This window comes from Papio anubis, chromosome 1 (assembly GCF_008728515.1).
Source record: "Papio anubis isolate 15944 chromosome 1, Panubis1.0, whole genome shotgun sequence".
Lineage (NCBI taxonomy): Eukaryota > Metazoa > Chordata > Mammalia > Primates > Cercopithecidae > Papio > Papio anubis.
The window spans coordinates 106,872,989-106,894,829 of record NC_044976.1 but is presented as its reverse complement, the minus strand read 5'-3'; the positions used below and the strand labels follow the sequence as shown (position 1 = coordinate 106,894,829).

The window sequence follows — 21,841 nt, the reverse complement described above, 5'->3', positions numbered from 1 at the left end:
TCAGTGGAACCTGATTCCCTCATGAGGACTCTGTTAAGGATGAAATTCACTCGCGGTAGCAGGACAACACACTTTTGAATAGCTCATGTGCATCAACATATTTAAATGTAGATCTCAACCAAAAACCAAGGTGTCACATGGGCTGTCACTTTATGTTTGGGTTAAAATAACAAATAAGAAATGGCAGGTAAAGAGGTTAGAGAAGAGGAAAATAATGTCTTTGATTGTCATAGTGGTAAAAATTTGAAGTTGAAAGAAATAATTTAAAATTTATAAACCAAATAGTAGAAATGTGTCATGTTAAAAGGGGATTAGTGACATCAAAACCTGTTCAGTGCATTGTTAAATGGGAGCTATACAACTCTTCCTAAATAACAAACAAAAAGCACACACACATACACAAACAAAAAAGAAAACAAATAACATCAACAAAGAAATCCAGTAAAACAATCTACCACATATAGTAAACATAGACTAAAACATGGAAGAGTTTAGAATATAAACAGGAAGCAGATAACATTAATCTAAATTCATATCCACCAAAATCAATCATAATAATAAAAGCTTAAAACATTATACGTAAAAAATCCAATAGTCCAGAGTGAGAGGCAAAATGTTTTAATGAAACAGATTTAAAACTTAAACATTTTTAACTGATTGACTAAAATTAATTTTGGATGCAAGTTAAAATTGGGGCAGAGAATATTGTTTTTCACAACAGAATGCCAGTGAAAAGAAATTAAAATTAATTTTGGATGAAAGTTAAAATTTGGGTAGGGAATATTCTATATTATGAAGAATGACAGCAAAGCAAGGATAAAGTAAGATTTTGAGATAGAAAATTTTCAATGTACAAACATAAATATAGTAACTGACACAGGCAGGGGTGATTAATTGGTGATAAAATAGTCAGAGGAAGATTGTTAGAATACAGGATGTTTATACTATTTCAAACCACTTTCCAAATTAATTATAAACAAGGTGTCTTTACAAGGGACAGAGCTCCTAGACCCCTCCTTTACCAAGTGACCATCCCTCTGGAAAAGGTATCTGTGGGGATGGACACACTGGAAGCCTCTGCCTACCTTAGATGGACTGAGTGGGAAATACATGGACTCTGCAGAGTTCCTGGCAAAATGTTTACAGCTGAATTTAATCATGGGGACATTTTCAGATAACTTCAGAATGTAGACCATTGAGCCACACAGCTGACCTGTCCTCTACAAACAAGTCCATGTCACCATCCTCAATGACAACAACAAAAAGATGAGGAGATGTTTTGGGTTCAAAATGACTAAAAAGCACAAGCTACACCGTCTTTTTACTCTTTTTGAGCCCAAAATGTCTCTTCTCCTTTTTGTTGTGTTCTTGGTGGTGACATGGACTGTTTGAAGGGGACAGGTCAGTTGTCCTGTTCAATGTTCTACATTCTGCAGTTGTCTGAGGGTTACCTCCTATGAAACTCAGGCTAAGCATTTTCAACAGGAACATGGCATTGTTCATACTCTGCCCTGGCAGAGTCCCGGCTGACATGCTGTCTCCTGCCAGCAGCTCCTGACTCCTGTTCTCTACACGATGGGAATTGAGAGGAGCAGGGCTAAGGCCTGTGAATGCTGTTTGTCCATCTGGGCATTGGTCTCCCTAGGTATTGATCACAGTTGGAGGGGGATGGACTGTGGCTTCTCAAATCAAAGGAGCATAGTGGGTTGAAATCATCAAGAGTATTCTGTGTCTAAAATTCAATCCTCAGTGAAGGACCCCTGCAGTATTGTGTTTGGACTTGAACTTGCTTTGCTGTTTTAGTTGTTTTCATCAAGTGGAAAAGCTACTTTTTGTGACATCCTTTCACCCTTTTCATCCTTCCAGCAGTATTTGGTATCTGTAGGGGAGAGAAAGAAAAAATCAAATGAGCATTTTTTGTCAGGTCCTCCTGGTGGCTGAGTCTGGAGGGATTGCTAAGTAGTGATATATCAGGGGCAAAAGGATCACCTGCCAGGAGGATGAGCTGAAGCGTGGGCCGTGGGTTGGCTGAAGGGGGAAGCGCCATCCACAAGTGAGAAGAAAACATTCCTGAACTTCCCTGAACTTCCAGTCAGCCTGGGGTGCAGGATATAAGGACCCCACCTATGCCCAACCAGCAGTGGGGAACATCAGCCCCTTTCCTCCTGATCCCCTCTGTCTGGAGCAGAGTTATGACTTTTCCTCCCAGTGAGGATGTGCTCAACATCCATCCTGCCTGCCAAGAAGCAGAGAGGAGCAGAAGGAGAGGACCTTTTGCAGAGAAATCCACCCCCTTACAACTCCATGTCCTAGTTTTCTAGGGAGGAACGGGAGGGCCATGGGAAGAACCCTGGATGTGAGAAGCAGCAGGAACCTCAGACAACATACACGTCCAGGTCCATCTTTTACAACAGAGGAGTAGTGATGCCACAGGGGTAAGACTGAACTAAGGGCACATGACTTGCTATTGACAACCCAAGAATTAGAATCTATCCACTAAGGCCGTTTCAATAAAGATTGGAGAAAGCGAGAGGAAAGGCTCCAATCTGGAGGTCTCAACAGTCATGAGAGGCGGTTGGGTCACCTTGGCTAGGACAGGAATAAGGTTTTAAAAATAAATATGATGTTGCTGCGCTTCTTTGGTTGGTTAAAAAAATAAAATATATATATAATTATAAGTATTTGTCCAAAGGGGATCAGGAAAAAAAGGGAATTTAAAAAAAGAGACTCAAAATGGAGTTAGTAAAGAGAGAGCGGGGACTGTAACCACGGCCCAACTTATTTTCCCTAATGCCCTGAAGTTGATTCCACATCTGGTTCCACCTTAAGGCATTTCTAGAAATATTCTCAATATCTAGACCAAGAAAACTCTGAAGCAGAAAGAGAAAAGGGTTAGTTTGTGTTTTACTACAGTCTCCCATCCTATTTATTGTTTTCCCCAAGTACATTTTGGGAAAGGTTTGTTTTTAATATTTTATGCCAGTGTGAAGAGAGGCATGAAGAAGTATTCATACACAATCTCCTGCAGAATTTCAGTCTTACTTTGTTATTGTATTCTCTTCAGGAAAGTGAGACCAATGAGTTCTCTTTGGGGATTTCGTGGAAGGTTAATAATTGACCAAAAGTAAAATTTTCACATTGCAGTGGTGAGCCCATGAGTGGGCTATAAAATGGTGTGGGGAAATGTAAACTGGAAGTTTTCTTTTAAAATGCAAAAGAAAATACTAAATTCCAGTATATGTAATGTGGGAGGTATTATTTCTGTACATTAGGTGTTAATATAATGACTATTTCTTATCTTTTATTCAAAATTGAGCAAGTGTGCTTCAAGCAGATGCTAAAAGTCTAATCTATTAATTTTCTTGTTTTTCTTGTTGTATTTTTTTCGATGCTTTACAAACAGCACTACTGAGAGCAGAATACAGATCCCATCAAAGGCTGATAGATACTCAGCCTTTTCTGTGGAATAGCCACACGTATGCGACACTTCCATGTTGCTAACCTGAGGTCACAGTAGGCCAGGGGTCCTTCTCATCTTTAGCCACATATTAGAGTCACATGGGAGCATTTTAAAACTACAGATGCTCAAACCACACCCCAGGCCATGTAAGTGAGAATCTCGAGGTGTGAGTTCAAGGCATTCATCTTAATGGAAACCTCAGCAGGTGCTTATTACATGGAAGCAGGATTTAGAGATATTAAATGGACCAGCCCAGTTTCTCATCATTTGCTTTCCTTTCCCCATTTCTCTCATGATTGGCTTTGTTCCCCGTGGTTCTATGTATTGTAGCCTTCTCCCTGACAATTTCAGTTCAATCTCTCTCTTATCAACTGGGCTGGGCCAAAGCAAAGATTGTCCTATAGATAGATTTTTGTCTGTCATCTTGTGTATGCATTAAGCTGGTCCTGGAGTCACTTTTCTCAAAGTTAATTCATAAAATGCTCTCTCATATACTCTGGCCTCAAGATTCATCTGACTTGCATTTTAGACCCTTCACTGGACTTGTAGAAGTGGAAATGAGAATAAAAAGGAGAGAGGTTGGAACGATGAACCTCATGATGGTTTTGAAGTCCTGCCCTGTGCATGTACTTTTGGAGTGATGTCCCTTTAGTATGTCATAAATGTTCTCCAGTTAACATAAGCTCAAATGAGTCCATGAGGTGAGAACACTGAGACTCTGGCAACCCCATCCACGTTGGCACTAGGCTGCACATCTTGGGCTGAAGACAAACCTGACTCCAGGCCAGTGGGGAACTCCCGCCTGTTACCCCAGTTCTAATTTAATTTCCTAAGTGGGGCTCTTTGTGCTTAGTTTTAACACTGCTCATTCAGAAGAACAAGTGATGATTAAGAGTTGACTGAGTTGGGTTGCTCAAAAGAAGACTCAAGAGGAAAATCGATGTGTAAATGATGTATTAAAGCAATGATTTCTGCAGAAAGAGGCAATGGAGTTGGGATGCAGAGAGGAAAGGTAAATTTCCCGAGAGAGTGTGATTCCAGGCAAATATTCCTGTGTTCAGCAGCTTAAACTATGCACTTGGATGAGGACAAGGAGGCCTGGCTCTCCTGTGGCCATGAGAGGGGCTGTCAAGACACTAGAAGAAGGAATAGAGCAGAGTTCAGAGAGCAAAGAGGACATGGGGACAGAAAGGGCATGTCAGGGTGGGAGCCCATGGGACACAGAGTTAACACCAGACAGAGGTTACAGCAGCTGTTAGAACAAATGGAAGAGAAAAAGCAGTAGGAGAATGAGCTGTCAATAATAGACAAAGAAATAGGAGTGCAGCTATCAGCCATAGATGTGATTACCTCTGCACCCTAAGCTTGCAGGCCAGGGAATCTGCATGCCAGTCTCCACTTGCTGAGCGGGAGTTTTCTTTTGATGATCTTCGGTTTCAGGACACTGGAGGCATGAATCTGGCCATTGACTTGACGCCCTTGTGTGTTGTCTGCTGAGCCTTCGAGTGCATCATCTCCCAGCTGGGGAGGGTTCTTCATCCCCAGGGAGGGCTCTAAAACCAGCTCTGAAAATAAAACCACAGCCAATGGGATCCACTGGCACCCACGATCTTACTGTGACTTTCTCTTCCACCCAGTGGACATCAAATCAGGAAAGTGGCCTTGGAGAAGAAAGTCCAAAGGGTGAGGGGAAGCCAATAGAGTCACTTTAATATTTTCTTTTTTCTTGATCTTTCCTACATTACTGAGCAATGGTAAGATTGCCAGGAGCCAAAGGCACTGCCAATTCACAAAAATATTCAAGAAACATAGGATTAAGAAACACAAGTAGCTTCCAGGTAGATAAGGCAAAGGCAAGGAAATAACACTGTATGTAGGCTATGCTTTGGGGAGAGCATAGATTACAAAAATCAAAGTTAAATCAGAGCTGGGTTCAAACAGGAGATGGGAATGGAAGGGTCTGGCAGGGTGGCAGCCCATGTGGCACAGAGGTGAGACCAGACAGAGGTGACAGCAGCTGGTGAGAGAAGAACTAGGAAGACTAAACCTAGAGAATTTACAAAAGATGTATCATTATATGATTTACTGCATATATATATGCACCGTAGATAGCATACACACCAGATATACATAGTCACACATAATAGGACAAATGAGTATAAATCTGTACATGTTAATTTAAAGAAATGCATGTATCTGTACATGTTAATTTAAAGAATAAATGTTATATAGGGATTTTGGAGAGATTGAATGTAACAGTGTCATCACTATTCTGGTCCATTCAAATTGGAAAAAAAATTAGAGACATGAGAAGAATGAGAAAGAAAAGGTGTGAGAGAAACAAATGACCTGGTGAACAGCAAGGAGAAATCACCAGGTGAAGGAAAATATTAATGAAGAAACAAGGCATTCACTCTTTCTTCTTACCTGGGACCTGGTTCAGGCTCTGGACTCCAGGGAAAGTGAGCAACAGGGAGTGTGTCTGAGCCAGTGGGAGTGAAAGATCTTGGCTGGGGAGTGTGAGGAGAATCATAGAGAAGCAAGGAGAGAGTCAGTGGGGAAAATCGAAGTTTAAATAAGTCATCCCGGCATGTGTCAGGGGACTGCGTATCCCCGACACTCCCTGGCCTTCATGTGTCCTCTCCACCCCGGGCCCAGATGGTGCTGGGTCCCATCTCCACATAACCCTCCCTCCTCCTGAGGACAGGGGTCCCCCTCATTCTCAGCGAGGCCATCGCCCTGACAGATGAGCACCAGGCAGCCCCAGGGCTCAGGAGAGGAATACTGAGTGGGGCGGAGAGTGAGAATGAACATGACCCAGGGTTTTAAGGAAATCTGAGCAGAAGTGGATCCCTGTGAGACAGAAACTGAGGACATGGCCGTGGACATGAGTGGAGGTAAAACTAAGTAGATTTCATAAAAAACACTGATGTAGACACTTTCCGTGTGAAAGTTTAACCTTTTATTTCAAAAAGCGGGAAAAAGGAGGCTGGACATGTCAGGAGAGTGAGTGTGGGTGGGATTTGCCTGTTACTCAATGTGCCTCATGGGTTGTTACTGAAGTGCCTGATAGGGAAAATTGGCTTCATGAGGGATGGGGAAGGAGAGGAAGAAAACTGGCAGAGGAGTCTGTGTGAGAAAGGAAAGGAAGAGGGGCCCTAGAAAGCAGAGATCTTCATAACTGCTCTACCTCAGAGGAGACATCATCCGTGAAGTCACTTTCTAAGTGTAAATTTAGCTGAAAGATCTTAAAAGGATTAGATAACACCCATTCTTAAGTTTATTGGGTAATTCTTATGGAATCAAGCCCTTTGGAAATTATCATAATTAATATTCCCAACAATGATTGCAGGTAGATATAATTTTTCAGGTATCTCAGATGAGGGAACAGAGATGTAAATAGCAAAAAGACAAAAACCTTGGCCAAAGTCAACAAGCAGAAAGTGGCAAACCCAGAACCTGACAGCAGATTTGGTTCTAAGTTCCAGGCCTTTGCTCATCTCACTGGGTTGTAGCATCGTGAATTTCAGCTTGACCCTGAGGAAGCGTGGGAGGCCCCATTCTCTCCTCCACCCACAGCACTGTGACCACCAACACCTGGATTAGAGCTTCATGACTCCGTTTCCTTCCCTACCTTGGAAGTTCCGTTGGTTCCCAGAATCAGTGTTGGCTGTGAAACTGCAGGTGGTGGAGGAAAGGCCCCGCCTGGCCAAGCCATTCCCTTGATCCAGCTGTAGTCGCAGACAACTGGGCACCAGGGTGCTTGGCTCCAGCTGTGCCTGTGCAACCTGCACCTCTGACAGGTGGTGGCTCAAGTCTCCACTCCAAGTCCCTTGGGGACAGGCCGTCTTGGTGGGAGCTGAAAGGAGAAGGCGCTTCAGTAGGAATAATCTGAGTTTTCCCTTTGTTAAGCACGCCCAGAGCACCCATCCCCGATGTCTCTGCTGTCCGTAAAGCCACCCAGTGACCCACGCCACACAGACAGACATCATGTCAGTGCAGGCGACGTCACCTTTCCTGTCTGTGCCTGGGGACGCTGACATGGCAGGGTCCCAGGCTGGGGTGTCCCTGAAATGAAAAACCTTTGCTTCAGCCCAGAGGGCTTTGGATTGTCTAACAAGACCATCACGATTATTCTGTTATTATTCAATTCTTTCTTGTGACAAGAGGGAAAGTTCTAGAGAGGCCTCAGAGCACAGGAGAGGAGGAGCTGTTTTTCTTCACACACAGGGTTGTAAGAACAGGCCAAGAATTAGAGCTGCGAGGCTTTGAGAAAGAACGACGAGAAAGGGGGTTGGGAGGCTACAGACCAAACACTAACTGAGGCAAACTTTTATGGGTTCTGGGACACTTTGAATTTCCCGTTGACTATAATGGTTTGACCCTCAACCCACACATATCCATCCTATTGTCATATAGTGGGTGTCAGCAGACAGAGGCAATGTAGGAGAGGGACCAGTCCCTTCCCGGAAATTCAGGGGCCACAAGAGCCACAGATCAGCACGTGCGGTTCCTTAGGAAGGTAACAGAGGACACAATCCTCACATTACCCACTGCTCCAGTGGGGTTCGGGTGGCACCCCTTAAACAGATTCTTTCCATTTCCCCAGGGAGAGGAATACACATTCTGAGTGGACTAAGACTTCCAATGACTTCACGCCAGTCCAGGTTGGGCTCAGGATGGGGACGGGGCCTGCAGGGCCAGATCCATGTTGCTGTGGGGCTCCTCTCTCTCCTCCCCTCTCCACATCCTTGTTCTCTGCAAGGTTTTCTAAGTTTTCTTAAAAACGCCTCAGTGCCCTCAGCTCTAATATGCAAATGCCACTGCCCACTTGGGAGTGTCCTTTGAGCCCGGAACAGGTTATAGCAGGACAGAGCTTGCTTGCAAAGGGGCAGGACATACAGCAGGTGCAAGGACAGTGTGTATTTTAATTGTTTCATGAATCACTGTGATTCTAGAAAGGCATTTGCTGTTTTGAAACTCAGGGAGAAATGCAAAATGGGAATGGGGATGGTCCCAGTATGAAAGGCACTTACTGACCAAAATAGAATAGAGGCCAACATCTTTGTTGCTAGTTTCTTTCTTTTTGTGTGTGTGCGTGTGTGTGTGAGTGTCAGTGTGTGTGACACAGGGTCTCACTTTGTTGCTCAGGCTGGAGTGCAGTGGTGCAATCGTGGCTCACTGCAGCCTCAACTAACCAGGCTCAGGTGATCCTTCCACCTCAGCCTCCCGAGAAGCTGGGACTACAGGTGTGTACCACCACGCCCTGCCAATTTTTTTGTAGAGACAGGGTTTCACCACGTTACCCATGCTGGTCTCAAACTCCTGAGCTCAGGCGATCCATCTCCTTGGCCTCCCAACATTCTGGAATTAAAGATGTGAATCACCACACCTGGCATTTTTGCTAATTTCATTACAACTTAATCCAATATACTGAGGGACATCACAGAGTTACTTGCTCTTACTAGAAGATAATGTAATGGGTAAAATCCCCAACAATCCACATCAAATTCCCAGAACTGAAGTTATAAAAAAGAGAATGAGCAAGAAGAAATGAAAATTGGATTTTGTTTTTACACGTCCTGTGGAGCTGCTATCTCAAGGGGCACTTGCTCAGAGGAAGGGTTTTCTGGACGTCATGGGGACAGGAACCACTCTGCTTTGCTCATCGGTTATGCCAGAACCTCATGAGGGACACTAGTTGTCGATGGTTTTCATGAGAACATAGCACTGAGCCCAAAACTTGATTGAAACTAAAACCCACACATGGAGAAAACCACTGGAGCTCTGCAGAGGATGCAAGCCTGACACGCATAGAGGAAGGGACGCTGGACTGCGTCAGTGGAGGGAAGACCCCTCGGAGGAAGTAGAGCCGCAGTCCCCAACCTTTTTAGCACCAGGGTCTGGTTTCATGGAAGACAGTTTTTCAGGGACCAGGTTAGGGGGAATGGTTTTGGGATGATTCAGGCACATTACATTTACTGTGCACTTTATTTCTACAAATACTACATTGTAATATATAATGAAACAATTATACAACTCACCGTAATGTAGGATCAGTGGGAGCCCTAAGCTCATTTTCCTGCAACTAGATGGTCTCATCTGGGGGTGACAGTCACTGGGAGACAGTGACAGATCATCAGGCATTAGATTCTCATAAGGGAAAGCACAATCCAGATTCCTGGCATGTGCACTTCACAATAGGGTTCGAGCTCATGTGAGAATCTAATGCCCCTGCTGATCTGACAGGAGGTGGAATCCAGGCTGAAAAGCTCTCCCAACGCTCACCTCCTGCTCTGCGGCCCAGTTCCTAACAGGTCATGGACCCATAATGACCCATGGCCTCAGGGCTGGGGATCCCTGAAGAAGAGAATCTAGCTTGGGACACAGGAATCATGAAACAGGCCTCCAAATAATCGGGAAAAACTCCCAGCATATCTGGATGGCCAGAGAAGAGATAAGGGCATGTAGTTAGCAACATAATTTCAGGAAAGACCGTTTCCCTATCTTAAAGAAGGAGGTCTGTTATATAAATTTCTTCAGCTAAGCTACTGTGGCCAAGACTTTGCAATAAGTCCTTACCACACCCCTCTCAGGCCTGTTTTGATAGCCACAGCCTACTCTTGTGAGAAGGAGCCAGGTGACAGAGGAGGCACTTGGGACAGGAGAAGAGGAAGTTCTACCCAGTGGATGTCTGTGCTGAAAACTGGACCCAAGAGCCAGATTCAAAACAGGCTCAGTGTATACGGCCTGCCTGCAGAGGTGGTCTCTCTGAGCTGCACAAGTTGCAGAAACAAAACATACAGAGGCTGCCTGGGATGACAGTGGATCTTTGTGACCTCCAGGATGGAGTACTCACAGGCTATATCCAAAGCAGAGCAGGCAAGTTGATCCTCCAATGAGGACAAGGTGCTGCTATAAGGCTGGTGGCAGTCAGACAGGTCACGATGAACTAAAGGAGTCAAGTAAACTTCATCCACAGAGTCCTCTGGGATTTCCTGCTCCTTCACCTCTGGAAGCTCCTGGCTGAGCCTGGGGTAAAGAAGACAGAAGATAAACGCCAGAGAGAACCAACACCACTGCGCCCAGCTGGTTCTATAGGGAGGGCCTCAGGGAGGCCCAGAGGAAGCAAAGTACAGTCTCCTCAGGGAGATACAATCATCCTTCCCTGTCTCGAGAAGGAGACAGAGCGTGAGAGGCTTTGAGTGCACTGGGCAGGCAATGATCTGGGGAGGAAGGAAATGGAGTGATCCCTGTGGGAAACTGTTGCATACATTTTCTTGAAATTAGCATCATTGGCCAAATGAATACAGACTCTTGAGTCTTCACAGAGTTCCTGTATCCTCAACATCTCTTGTTCTCAACATTGTAGCATGACATGCATTATTTTCATTAACTTTCCTGCTGTCAAATACTTGTAAACATGGCACTGTCTAATACTTGTAAACATGGTAATGCCAAAGAGGCAGACATCAAGTGTGCAACTCCCCTTTAATCAAAAAGGACAGAAAAGGGGACTGCAGAAAATGTCTGTGACTGATCAGTTCAACAGAGTCAACTGAATGCACATTAGTAGAATTGAAAAAAATTAATAAGAAGGAAATACAAATATAGGTGTACAATGAAAAGAGTCAACCTTATGAATACGGCTATTTCATGGTTGGCTGAACAGATGGAACAGGTATATTCTGCATGCTCTGATTTTCCCTGCATCCGAGACTCCAGATATCTACAGTGAATTAACTGTCCATGATTCCTCAGAGTTACCTGGGGCACGGTGGGTCTTGATCTTCTAGCTCCTCTTGATCCTTTTCAATTTCTGCAAATAAATTCAGACAGAGACAGACACATTAAGCAGGTTCTCCTACACACACAAACAATCCACTGTGCAGTCCTAACATAGGAACATCAGTTTCCTCAGTGGGAGATCAGGACAGTGTGAGAGAAATATTCAGGAGGCCTGAGGTCCTGTCATGAGAGAGATGCCTTGGTTTTCTTCCCTGAGCCTAGGAATGAAATCTCCCTGTTCTGGTAGATCATTATCCCAACATCAACTGTCCTGATTTTGTGCAAATAGTTATGCAATTTTTTCACACCAATTCAAGGCAAACACCTCAATTGCTTTCTAGAAGGAAAACTGCAATATTCAGCCTTCAGTCATCAAATACCCACATTGTTCATGGTGGCAAGGAGTTTATACACTGAAATTAGAATGAAGGAGAGAATATACAGACCCTCGAATCAAAATGAATCTTTGGTACTACAAAGAGACATTAGCATTTCGTGATATCTAGGAGTGACAAGGCCCAGTCTTGTTTCTAGACACATAACAAAAGCAAATGTACTGCTCACCTAAAACAGGCCAACATCAAGGACACAGAGAATGAGGCTAGGTTCTTTAAAACCTAGGTAATATCTTTAACGAAAAGTAGACAAAGATGCCACTGGCCTTGGGCTGGCATAGAATCTCAAAGGACATGGCTGGGGAAAGAAACTTGTAAGGAACATAATAGCTGGCAAGACGAATCTTATTCAGATTAAGAGGCCTGACAGATACCTGTTGGGCATGTGCTGCGTAGATTGGTGTGAATTTGTCAATGTCGTGACAGTGGGCCAGGGTGACACAGGCCTGGTCTGAGATGAGGAAGAGAGCAGAGCTCACTGACCCACCCCATGTCTGTGCTTCCAACTTGATTTTTGATTCTGATGCAAATCATCCTGTGTCTCTGAGTCATGCCCACCCCAATGACACGTCTCAGTCCAGCCAGGGGTGCAAGGATTACGGAGTCTACCTGAGACACCATTTGGAGATTTATCGTGTTCACAATGGAGTACTCACTGTCTACAAGAGCCAAGCTGACTTGCTTGTCTTCAAAACAGTATGAAGTGCTCCCATAAGGGCGATTGGAGTGAGGTAGGTCAGGAAGGATGGAAGGAGTAAAGCAACATCCATCCAGTGACTCCTGGGGGACTTCATGCTTGTCCACCCTCAGCGGTCCCCTGCTGAGCCTGTAAGGTAGGAAGGAGTAAGGATTAATCCAAGGAGTTTCAGCGCCCAGCTGGCTTCACGTGAGGCAGGAGGCAGTGATGGCAGAAATCAAATGGGGCAGCCCATTAAAGAGTTCAATATTCTCCTCTTCTTGGTGGGTCACAGTGTGGTTGCCATGGGGTGGGTTGCAATACAGAGAGAGGGAAAGAGAGATGAGAGAGAGAGAGAAGCATCAGAAGCTCAGCGAAGTGGCCAGATCACGATTTTCTGAGGAAGGAGACTGAGTCTCTCTGTATGGTGCAGTCGTGACTTACTGAATATCCTGTTCCATAACGGTGGCTTCATTCCTTTCTTTTAAATGGTGTTAAATTTCATGTGTAGTGACCAATTAAACATAGCTTTTGAGGCATAATAATATGCCCGAAATCTCATGCCATCAAGTCCTTCTTCTCTCATTACTATGTGTGGTATAATAATAATCTTTTTCTACCTAATTTCCTTACCTTGAAATGCTTAGCACTGTGTTAATGCAAAACAGCAGAAAGCAGATATGAATCTCAGGCTGGTTGAAAACATAAGAAGAGATAGCTGCTTTACAGAAATCTCTGGGACTGATTAGTTGTTCACAAGATCAACTGGTTTTATGTACTGAACCTGAGAAGTTAATACAAAATGGCCAACAATGCAAGTATCACAATGAAAATGTAAAACATGGTTAGAAAGGATCATTTCTGGTTGGCTGAAGGGATGAATTAGGTATATTCAGGACTTTCTGGTTTTCTGGGGATATGAGTTCCACAGGTGTCACCCTGAATAGAGCCCGATTTTTAATTACCTGGGATCAACTGTTTCTTTTCCTTTCACCTCTTCAGGATTATTTTGCTTTTCTGCAAGTAAATTAAGAGAAGACCAGTCACATGAACTTGATTCCATTCATACATGCACAACCTTGTCCAAATCTACCTAGGGGTCATAAATATACTCGGTGTGATAACAGGTGTGAGAGAAATTTTCTAGGAGGCCTCAGGGTGAGCATTGTGAGAAGTCACTAGGTTTGCTTTCCTGAGCCATGGAGCAAATCTCCCTGATATGACAGGTCATCATCACAGTCCTTCTGTCTGAGTCACAGCAAAATGTGGCTGTATCCCTGTTACTAACAGATCCTGGAGATCTACTTAAATGCTTCCTAGCAGGTTACTGCAGTATTCAGCATGTTTCCTTCAGATAAGCTGTTTTTCGGTGTTTTTGTAGAATGTACATTTCGAGGGACAGATTAAATCAAATGAATCTCTAACGCTACATGGATACATTGGCCTTTCATGTGGCAGGGAGTTCCAGGGCCCAGCCTCCTTTCAGAAACATACAAAATCTAATAGTGGTGTCATGTTCTGGTACTCAGAGACCTCTTAGCTAAGACAAGCTTGCTAAAAGGGGAGGGAGTCTAGCCTGAGAGAAGTGAGGCAGCGGGTATTATTGGCTCAAGGATATAGATAAGGCTGCCAGCTGGCCTTGGACAGGCAGAGAAACTCAGGTTGTTTGGGAGGGAAAATTAAAAGTTTTCATGTGAGATGACAGATTAAATCTAAATCAGGAGGACTAGTGGTTACATCCTGCACCCAGGCTGCAGAGGTGGGTATGAATTTGTCAGGTCAACTTTGGGTACAGTGATTTGACAATGGGGCAAAGATGATGGACAATGTGTGGTTTTGGAGGAGGATGGAGCACAACTCTGACTCCTAGGAAGCCTTCCTTCAAAATCCTAAAGCCTGGTTCTAACCAGTGTATAAGCATAGTGTCTTCCTGAAGGTATGACATCTTTCATTATGGACAGATTGTGGGATGCAAAGAATAGGGAGCCTACCTAGGAAGCCAAGTGGGGTTTCATCCCATTTGGAATTGGAGTAATCCCTGGCAACATCCTGAACAGAGCAAACTTTCTCTTCATCCAGTGCCAAGAAAGTGACTTCATGATGCAGGTAAGAGTTGGACATGTCATGGTGTCTAGAATGAGAAAAAACACATTCCTCTGGTAAGTCCTTGAGGACTCCCTTCTCTTCAGAATCCTGCAGCTTCCTGATGAGCCAGGTAGGATAGGAACGATAGCCGATTAGATCAAGACAGACTCAGCACCACAGCATGTCATGTGATTTGATGGGACACAAAGGGAGTGGTCACAGAAAGCAAAGGGGTCATCTCCTCCAAGAGAGAAAACCCATCCTTCTAAATGTGGGGTGGATATGACTGCCCTGGGGACAAACAGCGGAGACAGCAGATTAACTCAGTGCACTTGCCACAAACGAGCTGCTGCAGGAGACCGAGACTTTCCCTGTAAACTAGCAGCATGACTTGCAGCAGAGAGATCTAACACGGGGCTTCACTTCCTTCATACAAATGGCGTTGATATTTACATGCAGCATCCAAGTGAACAGAGCTCTTGGGGCATTCCAGACACACAGATGCTGTTTTAAAGGTCCCCTTTTTCAATATTTTGATATGCATTATGAAATTTTTTTTTTAAATTTTTTCTGTCTTGCAAACTAAGTAGTTGCCAACATGCTGACACAAAACACTCAGAAAGCAGATATGCATCTTACTCTGGATTAACCACATGGGAGACCACAGGTGAGATCAGGATATCCCTGAGTTTAGTCAGTTCACCTGGCTCAACTGATTGTCGGTTCCCATGCTTGAGAGGTGTTAAGAAATGAAAGCTATTCAAGTGCCATAATAAAGAAGACAACATTGTTAAGGGGGTAATTTGCAGTTGGATGAATGGATGAGACAATTCTATTCGTCACTCCCTATTTTCCCTGGATCCGTGGTGTCCAGGTGTCACTACTGAACTAACAGCCCACAAATCCACAGTTACCTGGGGAGCACTGGTGCTTTCCCCTCTTCTTCCTCATGATCATTTTGATTTTCTGTAAACAAATTCAGAAGAGCAGGTCACAGTAAGGAAATCACACTTCACACAAGACGAAATCAGTGCCCAGTCATGGCGCAAGACATAAATATCCTCAGTGTAAGAATGTGACATTTTGACAGGAAGGTTCTAAGGCGCCGTACATTAAGTCTTGTCAGAAGTAGATGAGCCTCCTTTCCAGACCTGTGGAACAAAATCTCCCTCATCTGGTAGATCATAATCACCTCTCCTTGGACCTAAGTCTGCGCCAACAGTTAAAGAAAACTTTTCTCACAAGAATTCAAGAATTGCCCTAACTACTCTCCAGAAGTGTTGTTGCAATACCGATTTATCTCATCAAATATCATAGTCAATGAATGGTTAGAGAAATTTATATAGAAGACTGAACTGATGGATAAATTCTAACAACCCTTGTGTAAAAAAGGATCTGTGGTGCTACACAGATACATTGGCCACTCATGGGGTGAAGAAGGCAGAGCCCAGCCTTGTTTAGGGAAACTTATAAGCAAGATAAAGGTAGAAGTGTTTATGTCCTGCTTTCAAGGTGACTGCTTAGCTGGGACAAGCTGACCTAAAGGAGACCAAGGCTGGGGCTGAGAACAGTGAATCCAGAGAAACAACATCTCCAAATACACAGGCGAGACTGTCAGTGGCCTGTGACAGGCATAGAAACTCCATGGACATTGTTCAGGGACACTAATCATTATTGCATGTGACAAGAGACATAGGAACCGAGCCAGGAGGCCTGACAGCTACCTCCTATACACAGATGGCTATGACTTTGTCACACCTGCCTGTGGTCCAACATGCTGACACTGGGGCCAGGAAGACAAAGTGATGCCATGGGCCAAGGAGGAGAGGAAAGTTCTCTGACCCTTGGATAAATGTGTGCAATATTCCCTCATAGTTTCTTTTCTTGCTTTCTGTGTGCAATATCCCATCACAGTTTCTTTTCTTTTCTTTCCCTTCCCTTCCTTTCTCTTTCTCTTTCTCTCTTTCTCTCTCTCTCTCTCTCTCTGTCTTTTTCTTTTTTTTTGAGACACGGACTCTGACTGTCACTCAGGCTGGAGTGCAGTGGTGCAATTATGACTCACTGCAGCCTCTACCTCCTTGGTTCAGATGACTCCCCCCATCAGCCGCCCGGGTAGTTGCGATGACAGGCACGCACCACCATGCCTGGCTAATTTTTCATATTCTGTGTAAAGATTGGTTTCACCACATTTCCCAAGCTGGTCTTGAACTCCTGAACTTAAGTGACCCACCCACCTAAGCCTCGCAAAGTGCTGGGATTACAGGTATGAGCCACTGCACCCAGCTCTGTCTTAGTATGTAAATCAAACCAATATGTATGTATGCAGCCTGTCCTCAGAATTGATCTTCCTCAGCCTAGACAGAGGCAGGAGGGACAAAGAATAGAGAGGCTACCTGGGAGAATGTTTAGAGCCTTCTCTTCATCATGAGAGGGTTCATTCTCTACAACCAGAGCAGAGTCGACTTTGTCTTCCTCAGATGTGATTTTGGTGCTCCTGTGAGGCTGGTTGGAGTCAGATGGGTCGTGACTATTTGAACAAGTGACAGCACATTCCTCCAGTGAGTCCTGAGGGACTTCCTTTCCTTCAGCCATCTGCACCTCCCTGATGAGCCTGGTGGGATAGAAATGACAGAAGATTAAACCAAAAGGCATTGGACCCCAGGAAGTCCTACTGGTTTTGACAGGAGGCATAAGAGAGTGGTCTCAGAAAGCAAAGGGGAGTTTCCCTTTAAGAAGGAACAGACAATCCTCTCCTCTCTGCAACAGAGCAGAGAAAACCAGAGAGGAAACAGTAGCTGGTGATCATTGCACTGGGTAGATAGGAGTTGAGGACGGAGACTCAGCTGTCTCTGTATGGTACAGTCTTGAGAGCACACACAGAGACTAAAAACAGCTGCCACACGGTGTGTCTAAGCTGGGTTGTAGTTAACCTACTGTGGCCACAGGAATACAGGCCTTTGAGCCATTGTAGACTCCAGAGATGGTGTGCCTTCTAAATTTATTTTTACTTTAATATTGTGACATGAAATGTAAATTCTTTGTCTAGGTACTTTTCTTTGTGTTCAACTTTGCTAGGTACTTCCTAATTCCTCTGCTTGTTGCCTCTCTGCTATTTATCTTTCCTTTAAAGAACATAAAGACAACCGTGTAGAAAGCAGCTTTGCACCTCCTCCTGGCTTTCACTGCAGGGGAGAACAGGTCTCCTCTGTGTGTGCAGGAAGTCCCTTGGGCTGTGAGTTCATCTGGGGTCATGCTTACGCGTACCATGAAGACAATGGACAAGCATGTTAACAGGGCTATTTCCTTGCTGGGTGAGTGCATGAAATCAGTGGACTCTGCAGGTTTCTTATCCTGCATCTGGAATCTGTAACTACCTTCACCCGCCTTGTGTTCTTTCTGAGACCCTTTTCATATTTTACCACCCATTACCCGCTCCTGATTATTCAGTGTTACCTGGGAGCAGGTGATTCCTGTACTTTCTCAATCTCCTCATCTTTCTCATCTTCATCCTCATCTTCATCATTCTCTGCAAATACAGAAGAGTCCATTGAGATATTTCCCACTTCACCTATGCAAGCACAGTGAGCCCTATGTGCACGGATACACAAACATCTATATGTATGAGACCAGACGGTACAAGAGCTCTCATGTTTTATCTTTAACAAAATGCCCTGGAATGGTTTCCTGATCCATGAGGCAACGCATTTCTGATCTGCAGGGTCACCATCAAGATGTGGCCAAATATTGAAAAGACTTTTTCCTCTTCATATCACTGCAGGCTCGTCCAGGTTCTCTGAACTTCAGCAGCTGTCTCCCCAATCCTGCCACAGATCTGATTCCCAGGCACAGGCTCTGTGTCCTGTCACAGCTCACATTTAGAACCTGTATCTTTCTCTTAGAACAGGACAAACAGCCTTGTCCCACAATACTCCATACATCAGGGACTTCATGGGCCTCCAAGTGGCTTCGATTGTGTTATCCAGGGACACTGTCTCCATGGGGAGTGCTCCAGCCTCAACCACTTCCTACCACCAAATGCCAGCACTTCAAGAGCCTTCTCCAACAGCACACAGCAAGGGGCTTTATCTCATGTGAAATAGAGTCATAAGTGTTCCCACATTTGAATGCCAGAGACAATTTGTTTGCCTTTACAGATTTAGAGACAGAAACCCAGGAAGGATAAATTAATCAGTTGGGCACAGTTGCTAAAGACATTGCTGAAGATAGAGCCTGGGAACCTTCACTCTTAGTCTGGGTCTCTTTTCACTCTAACAAGCTGCCTCCTGTCACAGCCTCCTCCCAGTCCTTTAAAACTGGACGAATGCTGCCTCTTGCTCCAAAGACCACGTTCCATCAAGAAAGGAGGAGACCTTTGCAATACTGTGACCTCCAGCCCCATGGGTTTCCCATCTCTGTTTTTACCTAGGAAGTTCTGGTCATGTCACGCCCACAGATGTTTACTGGAAAGATACACTACCCATAAAATTGTCATTGTGGAGGTTTGGAGGTCTGAGGACTTTCATAAGCCTGGAGCTGTAAGTGCGTCATCAGGGCCCATGGCCACCTCACCTGGGCTCAGCTTCTGGAGAAGGCGCTCTGCCAGCCTGCGCCCCTCAGCCAACTGCACTCGAAATCCTGACCCTGGGACTTTTCAAGGTCATCAGGAGTGAGGAGGGCCTTGAAATGCTGATTCAGTGAGCGGGAGGCATCTCTCCCTTCCTGTAACTTCTCCCGTAACTGGGTCAGCTCTCGTGCCTGAGAGTGAACCAGGGCTTTATATTGCCTAAGGTGAGATAGTAGAGAACATTTAATAATGGAAAGGGATGAGTGATCAGTTCTAACACTGCAACAGAGGTTTCTGTGAGAATGTCCTCAAGGAGCTTTCCAAGCAGAAGGTCAGCACATATTTGGGAAATGCCTTTGGCCAAGAGAAAAAAAAAAATATAAAAATATATATCTTTAAGCTATAATGTGATGTATATATTTTAAAGGGTTCCTCTATATAAAAGAGTGCTCCTGTAAGATCCTCGATAATGTTCCATAGATCTTTCTTTTCTGTAAACAAAAGCCTGTGTCTTCCTAGATCAGTTCCAAATGGATATCCTTGCAGTTCCTCACTTTGGCCATGGACATTTCTATATGGAATTTCACACAGTGCATCTTGCAGTGACTCGAACTAAAGCCATGCACAGAAATGTGACCAGGTGCAAATGGGGTGGATTTGAAAGATGTAGGAAGAAAAAAAGGACAGGGTCAAGAAGGCAACATTGCTTGAACGAATGACATGCAGCAGTCAGCAGGAGGTGATTCTAAGAGTAAATGGGGTGGTGATCACACACCATTTTGAATGTGCTAAATGCCGCTGCGGTTCACTCTCTTTAATTCTCAATCCCTTTTGGTTATGCAAATTTCACCTCAAGAATTCCTTGTTTTAAAAGAGAAAACAAGGTTCAAGAAAAAACTGCAACCCATAACTTACTAAGATGACTGTTCTGTTTTATAAATGTTTGTATGGCATGTGCCTGCCATGTAAATGCCTGCCCTTGTCCTGGCCTTAGCTTGCTCTGTCTCCTCCTGCAGCTGAGTTGCTGCACTTCCTGCGAGATCTGCTTCACCCCGTCTCCCCTGCCCCCAACAGGGCCTTACTTCACCCGAGCTCCTCAGCTTGCCTGAGCTTCTCTGCCAGCTTCTCCACGAACTGCAGTTCATCCTCAGCACAGAGTCTATGATGTCTTTGTACTCTTCACACTCTGAGAAAAGACAGACACACCTGCCTCAGTGCAAGGCTGAACATGCTGCTGGGATCACTGACTGACAGGGCAGGCAGCAGCATCCATCCCAAGGATGAAAGCAGCCCCAGTATCAGGCTCTGAAGTACATTTCTGCATCTTTAGTTACCAACTTCCCAACTTTCTGGCATCTGATACTCATCAACTTAGAGATGGGGAGAAAAAAACTCTAGTGCACATCGGGCAACTTTGACACGATGATTCACCTGGAACAAGGCAGAAAGCCAGAATTCACAGCCCCTGAGGTTCGATTCTGAATCTTGGGGACACTTTCCCGCCCTGCAGCCTCTCCTGTAAAACACTGGGTGCTGGGGCATGAGGTAATAATATCCTGCACAGCCGAAAGACCCTTAGCACTATGGGATCCTTTACTTCTGTTTCCTGGTGGTCCACGGTACGCCAAAACAGCGTTCATCTATCTTAGCCCATGTTCCGCCATATATACCATAACGAGGCTTTAGTAGAAAATTACGCCCAGTCACGCCGGTCAAACTTTTGAATTGCTGGTTCAGAATGGAGAACCACGAGAGAGTGTTCTTTCCTGCCCACGAACTCAACAGGAGTTTGAAATGACCGCGAAGCCACAGGCATCCTTTCTGGCGTTTACGAGGCAGCAAACCCGGCGAAACAAGTCCCCAGCGCCCGAGCGACGCGAAACCCCAGTCCCCGCGGAGCCCAGGAGCCTGTGGGGTCCTTGCCTGCACACTCCATTGACTGCTACCCCCACAATGCGCCCTATGTGCCGCTTTCTTCCTCTTTTTAGGAATAAGAGCCTGTGTCCCAGGAAGCTATGGGACTTCCTCCTCACCATGGTAATTCTTTTGCTCTTGACGCTGTCACTTCATGGCTGCCGCAGTTACTATTAGGAGTAGTCTCCTCTTTAAACTCCTTAGTGCGGGTGCTGTGTACTGTCACTATGTTTCCCCCAGGGTGCCCAGAATAGAGCTTTGCCTACTGGGCCTCAAAGAAGTTTGAAGTGAATGGAAGTTCATTAGTCCCAGACATTTAGACCAACAGACTAGATGTTACCTGTCTGCAGCATCTTACATGGTACAGAGAGGATTCTCATAAACATGATTTAGCCTCTTGCTGAGAAGAACAGGTGGTTCTGTGCCTGTGTCAGCAGTCAATATGTTGGATTTTAACTCTCCTCTCACCTCACACCAGACTGCAAATGTGGAAAAGTTGCTAAATACTTTGTGCCTCTGTTTTCCATCCTTAACACCATGAAGTTAAAACCCATTTCTATTTTCCTAGAAGTATGGGAAGGATGACAATTTTGATGAAGAGACCGTTCAGTTTCTCGAGAGAAGACAGGTGGTCATTCATCACTTTCGTTGTGATGGTGAATCTATAGAACTTACTGTATTTCTTCAGCTGGTTGGCCAGGGAGTAGGCAGTAGCTTGAGTTATAAGGAATTTCTCTTTGAGGTCTCGGAACTGCTGATTGCTCTCTGCCAGCTGGGAGCGCAATTCCTTGTTGATTTCTAGGATGTTCATCTCTGCCCTCTCGCCGGACAAAGGGTCGGCAGATACCACCATGCTGACGTTTGTGGCAGAAGAGGTAGAGCCAGGGACTGGGGAGAAGAAACCCAAACACATGATGTGTCAAAAACTAGTGAAATCAGTTAGGTTTAATCAGGACTGA

The 21,841-nt window shown here is 44.8% G+C and overlaps 1 protein-coding gene across 1 annotated transcript; it reads right to left on the bottom strand.

The window, feature by feature from the left end:
* Positions 1 to 1,639: 1,639 nt before the first annotated feature.
* On the bottom strand, positions 1,640 to 21,770 carry NBPF6 (NBPF member 6). Its single transcript, XM_031651431.1, is given in 16 exon segments — positions 1,640 to 1,879; positions 4,811 to 5,025; positions 7,095 to 7,319; positions 10,320 to 10,492; positions 11,228 to 11,279; positions 12,300 to 12,469; positions 13,285 to 13,336; positions 14,311 to 14,450; positions 15,319 to 15,370; positions 16,798 to 17,006; positions 17,858 to 17,930; positions 18,974 to 19,036; positions 19,039 to 19,187; positions 20,056 to 20,116; positions 20,119 to 20,154; positions 21,558 to 21,770. Coding segments are annotated over 16 exon segments (1,902 nt in total). The 5' UTR covers positions 21,736 to 21,770; the 3' UTR covers positions 1,640 to 1,825.
* Between the last annotated feature and the right edge of the window lie 71 nt (positions 21,771 to 21,841).